General features: G+C 37.7%; 1 protein-coding gene across 1 annotated transcript in view; it reads right to left on the reverse strand.

Annotated features, from left to right (window-relative positions):
• Positions 1–700: 700 nt before the first annotated feature.
• The window catches only part of TMA16 (translation machinery associated 16 homolog), a 30,241-nt gene continuing 17,305 nt past the window's right edge, over positions 701–13,636 (reverse strand). Inside the window, exons 4-7 of the mRNA XM_081811305.1 lie at positions 12,713–12,797; positions 11,399–11,547; positions 7,116–7,158; positions 701–6,201 (exon numbers count right to left, since the gene is read on the reverse strand). Of these exons, the coding sequence (XP_081667431.1) occupies positions 6,021–6,201; positions 7,116–7,158; positions 11,399–11,547; positions 12,713–12,797 (458 nt within the window). The 3' untranslated portion in view covers positions 701–6,020. The remainder of the gene's footprint in view (positions 6,202–7,115; positions 7,159–11,398; positions 11,548–12,712; positions 12,798–13,636) is intronic.

Raw genomic sequence — 13,636 nt, forward strand, 5'->3', positions numbered from 1 at the left:
GGCCTTGTTTATTAAAGGCTACACTTAACACTAAGAAAACATTTCTAGAATGAAAAGTAAAGATAAGCATTACTGTCTTAACCCTAAAATATGACACGGTGTTTTAATACGATACATAAATTCTCAAAATTAACTTGTACAGGCTTTGACTTTCTTGTAATGAGAAAATAATATAGCTCCCTAGCAGGTTAAAAGTCAGCTTTTTATTCTGCTATTCTTCTGCCCTTTACAAACCCTGAACTCCTGAATTTAAATCTTTTATAGAAAGTTTTCCTGCAATGGCTGTTTGTGGTTCAAACCATTGGAAATAATGATGTGCATTTAAAACCTAATACTGATTTTCTTTCCTATTTGTGCGGCAACTGCCCTTTCAATGAAAGGATTTGGCTTTGTGACAATACTTTTGTGGACTGGACATACCCTTCAAAAACTACTCTCCAGAAGGACAATTCTTTTTGAAGCATGTTTACCTGCTCACGTAAGAAGTAAAATGGAAATGAATCAAAGGACTGAAATCGAAGAATGAACAACGCAATTCTGTTAAAAACCCTGGCTTTTTATAATCATGCATCTGGTAGTACCAATACCATAAACCACAGACATTTATGCCGTTAATTTTTAAAAGAACTCTCACTTTCATTGTATCAAAGACTGAACGGTAAAGGAATGAAATCCCAGTGTTTTTTTCTTTAAAGTGAAGTCCAAAAGGCAATTAAGCTTAAGAACAAACACAAGCAAAACAAAAATGAAAAAAAAAAAAAAATCAAAGCAAAAATGATCCAATAAACCTGGGATACAGCAATGAAGAAACTGAAGATAGGTATATACTGAAGGAGTCTCTCAAAATGTCCCAGGATTAAATCTCACTCTGAGCTGCTATTACATGTGATTACTGTCCCAGACAGCCGAATTTATCTTGTTTTGCAAAAGGTCCTTAGATACCCCTAAAACTAATCTATTGTTTGGCTGGAAAATTAGCTCATTAGAGCAATGACATCATTAAGACACTCTAATTGTCAAGGGGGTGAGATGGAAAAGATTACTGCATTCACCTGACAGTTTACCTTTCCTTACCTTGCCAGTGAGTATTTTGGAACAAAGTAGAGCTCTTTAAACTTACTATCATTATTGTAGTTGTTATGTTATAATTGTATAGGACTTAACTTTAACTAAGAAAGATGAAAAACCTTTTTTCTTTCCTTAGGTCAGCCCAAAGGTGCTATTTTACATATCAATACAGCTCAAAGGAAGTACTGTTATTTTGGGCTGCAGTGTTTCCTCCAAATCTGAAGAAAGCCCATTTTGAAATTGGAGATTGCGTTTAAACAAACAAGGAAAAACTATTTTAACTGTGTGCAATTTTTGAGATTGAGCATTTGTACTTTTTTGGTTTTACCTAATTCTCTTGCATTAACAACTTACTGTTTTGTGAATAATGTGTACTAAGACAAATTAAGGAAAATAATTATCTGTGAAAGAGAGACTTTGTATATTAAACAAGTGACCTAAACTTTTGTTATGGTTTCTATACTCTTTGGCTAATTTACCAGGATTTCTGCAGATATGTATCTGCAACATTCAAAAATGCTTGGGTTCTTAAGATTTTATAATGGTCTGTGTTTTTAAGCAGGGTCTGAACATATTCATATTACATTAAAGCCAACATAGACTGACCAACCCTGACATTATAGAAAGGAATAAAGAGGTGATTAACAAGGAAATACTTTAACTCAGGGACAGGGCGATGCAGGCAGAGGGAACAGTAACCAAACTCCTTAGTGGCAAGTGGCAAGATTCAGCTACTAAGGAAAGAACAAACCCTTGTTAGAGTCTGACAGTTTATTACTTACAGAGATAGCAAAAGAAAGGCAAACTGCCAGCCCCCCGTGAGTCTTGTCCCAAGGGAAGACACAAAAAGAAGGCATGATAGATCAAAGATATGATAATGCAACATAAGGAGCGGGGCACCCTGGTGCTGAGATGCTGATTCCCCGTTGCAGCTAAGCAAGTCTGTGGCCTGCAGCTACACCCTAAAGGGCCTCACAATGGAATGGTCTCATACTTCATCAAAATCCAGAGGCAAGGACAAACTGTCTCACATGTCCTCCTGGAAAGATAGGGAGGCAAATGTGAAGTGGCCCTCGGTAGTTCCTGCAGGTCCCATATCCTTGTGTTCCAGGAAGCTCATAGGGCATTCATTCTAAGGCTCAGGTCAGCCTGAACCAAGCCTGGCCTACGTGGACAAACACAAGGTCATCAGGGTGCCAGCAGAGCTGCTCCACCATAGAAACTAGCTTGGCCATGCTAGGAATGGACGGAAGGCCTGCGATCTGAAGTACAGTAAGCCAAGCTGAGGTTGGAGAAGCAGTCAGGAATCAAATCATTTCAGGCCTCTTTGGCCACGGTAGGGAATGTGAATTTCATTCGAAATGTGACAGATTATCAGTGTAAGTTCAGCAACTGTAATAAATATGCCACTCTGGTGGGGGATGTCAGTAACGGGCGAAGCTATGCATGTGTGGGGGCAGGGGGTAGAATCTCTTTACCTTCCTCTCAATTTTGAAGTGAACTTAAAACTGCTCTAAAAAATAAAATCTCAAAAAAAAAGTGGTTAGATACAAAATTATACCCATCAAATAAACACACCATGAAGAACGTGACAGAATGATACTGTAACAATATGAACAGAGGAGGAGCATATTTTAGTGTACATTTCCAAAAATTCATGAGCAACTCTGGAGAACGGATTCCCAGGACCAAGAATGGTGGCACGAGGGCGAGTGAGGAAGCAAATGGACACAGCACAGGCAAGACATGGAGATGGCCTGACATGGACTGATTTGACTCTCTTTTTGGAAATAGAACCAGAAATACTCACTAATTAAATTAGATTGGGGAGGGTGTAGAAAAGAGAAAGAGAAGAATCAAGGATGATTTACAGGCAGTTTTCTGGCTTGAGAAATTAGGTGAAAAACTTGGGAGAGATTCAAGGTTCCTCAGGAGACAGTAGGGAGTGAGATCCAGAACACAAGCAGGAGTATTTGCCTTTGAAAGAAGAAAAGCGACTACATTCACAAAATCGAAAGAAAAGAAAATGACAGTTTGTATTTTCTCAATGATGCATATAAAGTGAACAGATGAATGTCAAAGAGGCAAATATTAAAGATGAGCTAGAACATGTGGAAAAAGGTAGTGAAAGAATTATCTCAAAGTTAGAAAGGGAACTTATTACAGGAACACAGTAAAATTGCTCATCAGTACTGAGAATCCACTTGCGATGTGCAAACGTGAATGCCTGACATGCTGTCTGATATTCTCCAGCAACGCTGAGCTGCTTGGGAACAACAGGTATGAAGGAGACAGATAACTAAGTGTTTTTCAGTTTGAGTTTTTAAAGAGGAATACTATGCAGCCCGGGGCAGAGGGATTCAGGGCATATGCAGGGAGGCAATTAAATCTGAATCTCAACAAAATCTGAAGCAATAATTGAAAACAGGAGATAGGTGGTGCACAATGAAAGAAATGAGGTCAAAGTGTGGAACTTCAGCAATGGAAGGGGATGGGAGATAGTGAATGGAGAACAGAAGAGTCCGTCAAGTTTACAGGAGTTTCAGGAGCTGATAAGGATCTGGGTGTGACCACGGGTAGGCCTCTGATGGGATGGAGAAAAAGACTGGGAAAGGTAAAGGTCACCATGTTAGATTTGTTATCCACAAGGCTTCTGGAATCAGTAACATGATTGAAATAGGAGAGAAGAAAACTGAGCCAAGAGCCAAAGTCGTGGAATGGGCAGAAGGTTCTTCTGGGAGGTGAAATAACAAGGAAAGGGAGACAATGGCAGAACTTAAAAGAACTAAGAGGAAGTGGTGGTAGAGCAAAGAGGACACCTATCTAATCTCCTGCTCCAGTAGCACAAGGGATATAGGAGTAGAAAAAGCTTCTATTTGAGGTGAACAGAATCCTAAAGAGATGCTTATGGTCTATGTCGGTGAGGCAAAGAAGTGACTAAGGTATTAGGAAAGAGATCACCAGTGTCAGAGTTAGGTGCTTTGAGCTTAGAAATGTACAATTAGCCCATATCCATGCAAGTTCAGCTTGTTGGCAAATGATGGCAAGCAGGCCAAGCCCAGCCTGCGGCCTATTCTGTGTATGGCCATGAACTAAGAATGATCTTTACATTTGTAAAGGGTGGTAAAATGCACACACACACACACATACACACACACAAATATGCAACAGAAACTGCCATTTGGGCTGCAATAACTAAAATATTTACTATCTAGCTCTTTACAAAAAAAGTTCACCAGCCCCCGGTTTGCACAGAACTGCCAACCAAGTGAGTTGCTTTTACTCTGTTCCGTGGCCACAGACTGCAGAAGCTATCTTACAAAGACATACTACTGACCAGAAAAGAATCTAGATAAGGCAGCACAAGTTATCATTGCAGAAAAAACATGTTCTACAGACAATGATTAAGGATATCACTTAAAAGCATTATTTTAACAACAAATTATGACTGTTACTGCCACATTATTTAATGATATATAATAAAATGTGATTATGAATTATAATTATTATCCTAAATGGTAAAGTAAATTCATTCATTCAACAAGTATCTACCTATTCTAGTTCCAAGCAGTGTGCCTGTTGTCTTTTTTTGCTTTGATGGTACAGGGAAAACTAGGAACAAATGTCTGAGGGGGAGGATGATCTGCCATTTTCTTATTTATCTAACAGTATGCCTTTTTAAATATCAGACAGGATAAAACAGTTTCTATTCTTTTTACTATAATTTAAAATTCAGTTTTTATAGCCATTTTGAAACAAAAAAAAGGACACTTTCTAATGACTAAAGAGACTGAAACTTCTGTAACCATAAAGCCATATTTTTATGAAAATTACTAAAGCAAATCAGCATCAGTTAAAACACTGAAAAAAATGAAATAATTAGAACTTTAAGAAATGAAATTATGAAAATAAATTTTATTCTTAATTTTCAATAATAAAAAAGCTGTAACATTTTAAATAAATTGTTAATAAGACAGTTGATATCTAGTTAACCTCTTATAGCATTAATGTTTTGTATTTCTTTTCTTGAAAATACTCAAATATATTTGCATTGTATTCTTTAGAAAACAGCCTAAAAGATAATTGCCTTTTACGAGTTCTACGAAGAACAACATTCTAACACATCCATGTCTTTCATGATACTTGAAATACTGAGTTATATGTCATTTAGCCTATCTCTTAGAAGAATAAATAACACAAATAACACAATTGCAATAACTGATTCTCTAATCATTAGTTGTTTCCACAAATAAAACCTATCATTTTTCATGAGAAAGCAGAAAATAATACAGAAACAGAGTTACCTGAAATCATTTATCCCCTCGATCAAAAGATAACAGATTAAGTGTGGGAGACCAACATCATGAAAATAGACCCCAGTTTTTTACTTTACCATTTAACTCTGGCTTAAAGATAATAAAAATAACATACAATCTATCAGTGTATATTTATTCCCTATCACATTTTCCTTATTTTACAAGGAAAGAAAATAGGTGTTATGTTTAAGAGGAAGATTAGTGAAACACTATTACTGAAAGCCAATTTAGCTATCATCACTGCTCAAGAAGTATCCATAGGACCCTTACAGCAAACTCGTTGCTATACAAGCCCCAGAATGTGAGATCAGGTGATCCGAGGTAAACATGAGGAAAAAAATCAAAACATTTCTGTCCTCATTCATATCACTCCCCCTGCCCGGGAAATTCAGATTAAATGGATCTTAGATTGTGCTTTTATTTCACTATATCTATTTTAGCAACTGAATGTAAACGAAAAGCAACATTCATTTTTAAATGAAAATCGTAACACTGTTTTTGAAACTGCAAATGGGATTCTCATGATGAAAGAAGTTTCATACCAAATTCTTGTATCTGGACAGTTATTTACCATAATCAGGTCAAACAGAACTTGAAGCTCTCCAATTATTTGCTTTCACCACAAGCAAAGGACAATTAGGCCACTGCTGTCATTTCCTCATCTGAATCACTTGATTCATCTTTTAGTTCCAGTTCCCCTAAATCTTTGTCTACAGCTGTAACAGTTTTTTTCTTACACTTCTTGGGGACTGCATCATTAGCACAAATTTTTCTCATTTTAATGTTTGGCAATTTCTTCAGATCGAAATCCCATTCCCTAAATAAACAAAAGAGAGAGTACATAGAGAGGGTTGCTGGGGTGCAAGACGGCGAAGCAGTCAATATTTAAAACTCTGAAAGCAGCAGAACAAAGCTTATACATTTATTGCAGATTCAAATGCCCTAGAAACAAACACTATATGCATTAGGGAAAAAAGTCCCAAGAAGGAAGGCTTGCATTGTCCGTACATATTGCATCTTCTCATTAATCTACAACAGCAGTAACTGCACAGAGATTCCCACATATCCCAAACTTCCAACGCAGTACAGGCAACTATTAGGCAGCAGTGACAAGGAGACTCTGCCATTGGTTTATTCTCCCTAACCTGATCACTCCATCAGGCCATATAGTATCAAGAACCTCAAAAGCAGTAACTACATTGTACTCGCAAATCTCCAAAGTGCAGTCAGAAACGATTTAACCTTTCACACTTGGTGGGAAGTCAAAGTTTCAGTAACCAAAAATATGTTATTGTTACAACAGAAATCATCTTTCAACCACTGAACTAACTAGTTCTTGACGACTTAACCTTTTCTCTGGTATCACTTCCCAGGAACCATCTTTTCCAAAAGAGCGTGCTGTGAACAGTCTAGGGATAGAACTCTGAGCCATTGAGCCTGTTGCTGTTAATTTATCTTTTAAAAAATACGAACTGGGGAGGAATAGTGAGACCAAGTTCTTTTAAGTATCATATTAAGGAATTTAAAGGCACCATGTCGCTATCATGTCAGTGCACATCACGTGTTCCAAATAAACACAAATTAGGAAGTCTTACTTTGATAAAAGAGAAAAGGTTAAAAGAAACCCCTGAGTTTTTTTAGCTCTAATGTCTAAGTACAAAAGGGAAGAAAGTTTATGTCTCATGTATTTTACATGCAGCCTCAAGGGATAATAGAGAGAGACAGACTTACCTAAAAGTTCTCAGATTACCTGCATTTACAATGTCTGGAATCTCTGGGAAAGAAAATAATTTATATCTATTAAGCAGTGTTCTTTAAATCACAACATTTTACAGTTCTCTTGTTTATTATCTCAGATACGATGAATAAGTGACAGACAGCAAGAAAATCCAAGCAAAACAAAATTTCAAAGCACTGCTATAATGCTATATGAAAAGTAAGGGCTTAGTTTAAGAATGTGATTTAAGAGGAATGCTATTAAATAATAAATTCTAGCATAGAATCTGTAAAATGAAATAAACCTATTAATGAGATAAAACCCTGTCCTTTTAATCTATGAAAGGCACATAGCAATTTCTAATGATCAACCCCCTAAAATAATAGGCTAGATTTTTAAATATATTTTCTTGGTGAAAAGTACAATTTTTTTTTCAAGCATATACTTCACCTTCGCAAGGTAGAGTTTATCTGAGAAACAGAAGTATTCTTTAATATTTTTAAAAATCACATTATTCAAAATGTGAAAAAAATTTTAAACAAACTATAATCAGTAGCTGCTCAAAGCAACTCAATAAAACTTAAATCCATTTTTAATAAACTAGGTATTTAACAGTTCCTCACTATGATTAGAAAGTTTACCATAAACCAATATGCACGATCACAGTTATTGGTAAAACACAAATGGCATGTATAAAAAACTGAAACAGGACTATGCAATAAAACACTAATTAAAATCAGAATCAATGAATGAAAAAGATAAAATAAAAAGGCTTGACACAACTATATGCTGATTATGACTATAGTTTCAGAAAATATGAGTATGAGGGGGTCAAGTGTTTAAAAGGTATAAATTAAACACCATTTTTTAAAAAGAAATCCTAATAAAATGAGTCAGAAGTAGTTATACTACCATGGGTTGAGGAAGGAGAGGTGTCAGAATCCAGTTTTCTCTGAACCTGCAGAATTCGGTAACAATTTGCCTATGTTAAGAGGCACTTATGGAGTTGTCAGAGATCACAACCCTTTCACCAGACACACTCCCTGACTCTGGAAGAAACACTGTGGCACAGCTGGAAGAACGCTGGATCTGAGTTTCTGTGCTGGCTCAATCACCAATACATGTTTGACCTTGGCCATGCTCTGTTAATTCATCTGCCAGCTACGTGGTGAACAGACTCTAGGAGGAAAGAGTAGTTGCACAGAGACCAACTGGGAGGCTGTTACAATGGAACAGGTGACACAATGGTGGCTTGGACTAGGGAGGTGGTGGTGTTAGCAGCACAAATTTCAGATGCAAAATACATTTTGCTGACGAGCTGGATGGAGCAGGAAAGTGACTACGGGTTTCTGGCCTGAGCAACTGGCCAGGTGGTGATGCTGCTGTCTGACATACAGATCATGTGGGAACAAGTTTTAGGAGAAAAGCTGGACTTTGCTTTGGGACGTCAGGTCTGAGATGCCTAGAAGACATTCAAGTAGATTCTGAGAAACCCCAGTTTGATAATGCAAGTCTGGAGTTCTAGGGACAAGTTAGGGTCAACAAATACAAATTTCAAAGTTATCACCATGTAAATGGTATTTAAAACCACAGGCTGAGTGAAATGAACTAGGAATTGGTATACGTAGAAAACAAGAAGCAGCCCAAGGATGGGAACCTTGGCCAATATTTAGTTTGTGAAAGTGGAGGAGGATTCAACTTAGAAAACTGAACTAGAAAGAAAATTAGGGAAGGGCTGGGTCTTCTTTACCAAATGAAAAGTGTGACAAGAAAATGAAGTGATCGTCTGTGTCAAATGCCGCAGAAAAGTTGAGAATCAACACCCAGTATAGCAACTGTTCGCCTTAGCAACTTAGAGGTCATCAGTGACCAGTATTTGTTGGGTGACGGAGACAAGAACTAATTAAAGTGGGTTCCAGAGAAAACGCAACAGGAGGAGATGGGAGATCTAGGAGCATAAAGCAATTTTACGTTCTTACAAGGTGACTACTCAGTGAAAGGGACACAGACAGCAGTGCTTGAAGCTCTCCCCGAACCTCCTTGTATTAGGTTGTGTCAGGCACTTTGATAAATGAAACCTCATGTAACTTTTAAACAACTGGGGAAGTAGGTATACTATTTATTTCAATTTTTAAATTGAAGAAAACAAAACCCAGTGGGGGGGAGGGTTAAATAACTTGTCCTGTTACACAGTAAGCTCTAAAGGTTTAAATCATACCTATCTAGTGCTACAGCTATTTTCTGTTATTTTTTTCAGTGAAGCAGCTCACTTCCTAGAAATGATGAAGAGGAACTGCCAACCAACTACTTCAGGGTCTCTCGTGTTACCACAGTGTAAGTGCCTGACACGAAGTTTTTGACTGTGTAGACATCCGTATCAAAGACACCCTTCTCTAATAAAAATATTGCCAGGGGTCTGACACACTACCAGCAAAACAACTAGATAAGAACCCAGGCCATGCCCACCCATCAAAGTCCCCTTTTAGAAAGCCCTAGTAACCTACTAAATCACCACTCAAGTGACCCCACTTTTCCCTTCTCATGCCCTAACTCCCAGTTATGTTTTTAATTCACCAATAAAAACAAACTGGGGGTTCTAGAGGGGCGGGGGGGTGGGGGATGGGTGAGCCCGGTAATGGGTATTAAAGAGGGCATGTTCTGCATGGAGCACTGGGGGTTATACACAAACAATGAATCACGGAACAATATCAAAACACTAATGATGTAATGTATGGTGATATAACATAATAATAATATAAATTAAATAAATAAATAAGCAGGAAAAAAAAAGTGAACATGTGAAACCCCAGGCACCTCACCTTCAGACCCTAATAAAGGTAGAGCCCCAAGTCCATACTCCCTTCCTCTCTCTACCCTTGACCCCCCTGTGTGGCCCTGGGCATGCTATGGACCCTCTAGACCTTGTGAGTAATAAATCTTGGCTTTTCTTTTTTTCAAATTTCCCTGACGGTTGTTACTAGACGCATCCTACAATCATAGTAAGAACCACAAGGGCTGCACCAGCCACAACATTGGCTCCACTTGGGGAAATACCTATGGGGGCTCAACACAAGTACTAGAGGCCCAGGTGAGTGCCTCAGGAATTTCTAGCTGATAGAATTGCCATCAATAGGCTGGGACCAACACAACAGTTACCCACAAGATATTTCCTTTAGGGTCCTAATACTTCAGTGTTTTTATTATCAGAATTTAAAAACTTAATTTGCGGGTGCCTGGGTGGCTCAGTCATTAAGCGTCTGCCTTTGGCTCAGGTCATGATCCCAGGGTCCTGGGATCGAGCCCCGCATCAGGCTCCTTGCTCAGTGGGAAGCCTGCTTCTCCCTCTCCCACTCCCCTGCTTGTGTTCCCTCTCTCGTTGTGTCTCTCTCTCTCTGTCAAATAAATAAATAAAATCTTTAAAAAATAATAATAATAAAAAATAACTTAATTTGCTATTAAATATTTCATTTATACTGTACTTATCAAGCAAATCCACATACCATAAATGCCATAACATGGACCAGAAATGGAATGTGAGTGAAGTAATGTTCAGGGCCATGGCAAACTTGAAAATATATGATCAAGTCTAAAAGGGACAGCTGTTACTCCATTACAGGCAGATTATGTTGCCAGACCACTTGAATTTTTTTTAAAAAGCACAAAATCTACATTTTTCATGTGAAATTGCCAGATACTTCCTAGACTGACAATAAAGAAGTCAATCAAATACCATTTGCATGCCATGTTGCCTCTGGATCCTCACCTGTTTGTGGGCTTTGCAAGCCTTAAGTATCCTAAGTGCTTTTTCTTCAGATAATGTTGATAAACTAACAACATACTTGTCTTTAAGAATGGTAAGAAATGCTACAATGCTAAGAATGAATGTTTGATTTCTAGTTTCTCAAGAATAACTGCAACAACTATAGATTGGTCCTACAAGAATTAGAAAGATAAGAAGGGCACAGCACCTACTCTAAGGGAACATTGATGTAGTTACAGATGGGCAAGTAATAACTCCACAATAAAGCAAATTAGGAATGTGCCAGAAGGGAAAAGAAAACTTTACTGTCAGGGTGGAAAGATACATCACTATGACAAGTGACAGTTTTGAGAATGTAAGAAAAAAAAAAGAATTAAAAAATTATTTGATATACTCACAAAAGAAAGGAAATCAAAAGAAGAAATTCAAACTAAACTAAATATTTAGAATAAATAAAATTAAATCTTTGAAATGAATTAGAAACCTGATATGCCTATGTATTTTAGAAAGAAAAAAAGAAAGTCACAGAGAACACACCAAGGCCATATCCTTCATACTGTTGTCGTTCACGCTCCATTGTCTGCTTGATGACTGTCTCCCGGGAATAGTGCCGCCTTCCCTGCCTGTCTCTGATGCTGTTATGTAATTCAATCTGCTCTAGTTCACTGCTGAATCGATTTAAATACCTGAGAAATAAGAAAGCAATATGAGTTACAAGTCTTACATTTGGCTTACATTACCCCATTTAAAACAAACCCCAGCCTTCGCCTATCCTTAAAATTTTTATACTCTTCTGAGTTCCTCGTGTCCTCAGACTTCAGACGGTCCCTGGATAACCCAACCATGTCCAAAATTTCAGCAATCAGATCACTGCCTGCTATTCAAGTATCTGCTAAACTCCAGGATCCTCGTATTCAACCACCTCCTGGACATCTCCATTTGGATGTCCCATGGAGGCTTAACACCTCAAAAGTGAACTTGTGCTCACCTCTGTCCCCTCCCATCCCCCACCAAACCTGTTCCATCTCTTTGGCTCTCTATCTTAGGAAATAGTACAACCATCCACCCACTTGCTCATGTGAACAATGTACACGTCCTCCTTGACTCCACTTTCTCCCTTTAATGCCATATCTAAGTTTTCACTAAAGATTGAGACTTTCTACCTTCTTAATATTTCTGGAATCTTTATTTCTCTTCACCATACTGCTACTAACCATGCAGAGGCCAACATCATCATCTCTTGCCTAGATTGTTTCATCAGCCTCTCAACAGTGTCCTGGCCAAAGCCATGTGCCCTCAGGCCATCATCATCGTTCTCACGACTGTGACATTTCTAAGGTTTAAATATGATCATCTCAGGTGCCTGTTGTAAAAAACTTCTTGTGGCTCCCAATGTCCTTTGAAAAGGTCCAAACTCTTACAGTGATACCTGAGGTCTTCTGTGAGCTGTACCTGTCACAATGCCCTCCTTGAACCTATTATTTTGATTATATTTAATGTTTGGTAGATCACTAAATCTGTCACTCATACCTCTGATACTGTTATCTCTGCCTAAAAGCTCTTCAATTAACTTTACCTCAGTCTGCTAACCCTTACGCTTCAGAAGTCAGTTTAGATGATATTTCCATAGGAAGCCTTTCCTGATCCAAGAAACTGGGTTAAGTAACAATCTGAGGCTCAGAAACCTTACAAACCTACTAGAGTGGCTAAACCAGGGTGTGAATCTAAAGCCTTTTGGTAACAAAGCCCATTTACTCCTCTATAAATCCAGAACAGAACTCTGTCTCTTGAAGAACCAGGTTGCAGAATTCCCTTTTCTGACACTTTGCTCACAACATACCCAGTGTTTACCTTTCAATTAATTCACAAGCATCTCTCTTTGAATATCCTACTTTTTGGGGATCAAGATGACTTTGAAACCACTGCAGTTTTTCACCTATAACAACAAGTACAAAGTACAAAGATAGGTTAACACCATAAATCATCACTTAAGCAATGAGTATTCATCATAATTTTCAACATCAATGTGTTTAAAATACTATCAAAATTTATTTCAATGTTAAATATAAAGGCTTGCGTGGGCTCAAAGCTAATTAAACCAGTCTGTCAGAAATCAAATTGTCACATTTTAATTTGGGGAAGAGACAGAGATGCCTTTCAGTATGTAATTCTTATCCGATAAGGATGCATTAAAAAAAAAAAAGAATACATTAACAGAACATGAAGTTCTAAGTATTTAAAAAGCAAAAGACAGAACACTTGTCTAAAATAATAAAATGAAAACTTGATTAGACTAATGGCGAAGATGGTCGTTGCTGAACATTTAATAAGCAGCAGGCTCTATGTCAAGAGCTTTACAATCCTATGAGGATTAGTACATTATTATCCCTATTCACACATGAGAAAGGTTAAGTGGCCTGTCCAGGGCCTCAAATTAGTAAATACATTAACCATGCAAGATCTGCCAGATACTATGCAAAGAGTAAATCTGACCATCAGGGTCTCTTGCAGTTAGATTTCTCAATATTACAGATCAAAAAACGGCTCTACCTCAGATATGGATGACCTACTTAGAAATACTATTCTATTATCTGAGAAAGCATTAGAGATCGGTGTTCAAGTAAAGCCTAAGATTAAAACAGAACAACAAACAAACAAATAAATAAAGCCTAAGAGTCATTTTTTTTTTTTTAAGATTTTATTTATTTATTTGAGAAAGAGCGAAGAGAGAGAGAGAACGCACCAAGGGAGAGGGAGAAGCAGACTCCTCACTGA

The sequence above is a fragment of the Leptonychotes weddellii genome, chromosome 2, assembly GCF_054177405.1.
Source record: "Leptonychotes weddellii isolate Sample4059 chromosome 2, ASM5417740v2, whole genome shotgun sequence".
In the NCBI taxonomy this organism is placed as follows: domain Eukaryota; kingdom Metazoa; phylum Chordata; class Mammalia; order Carnivora; family Phocidae; genus Leptonychotes; species Leptonychotes weddellii.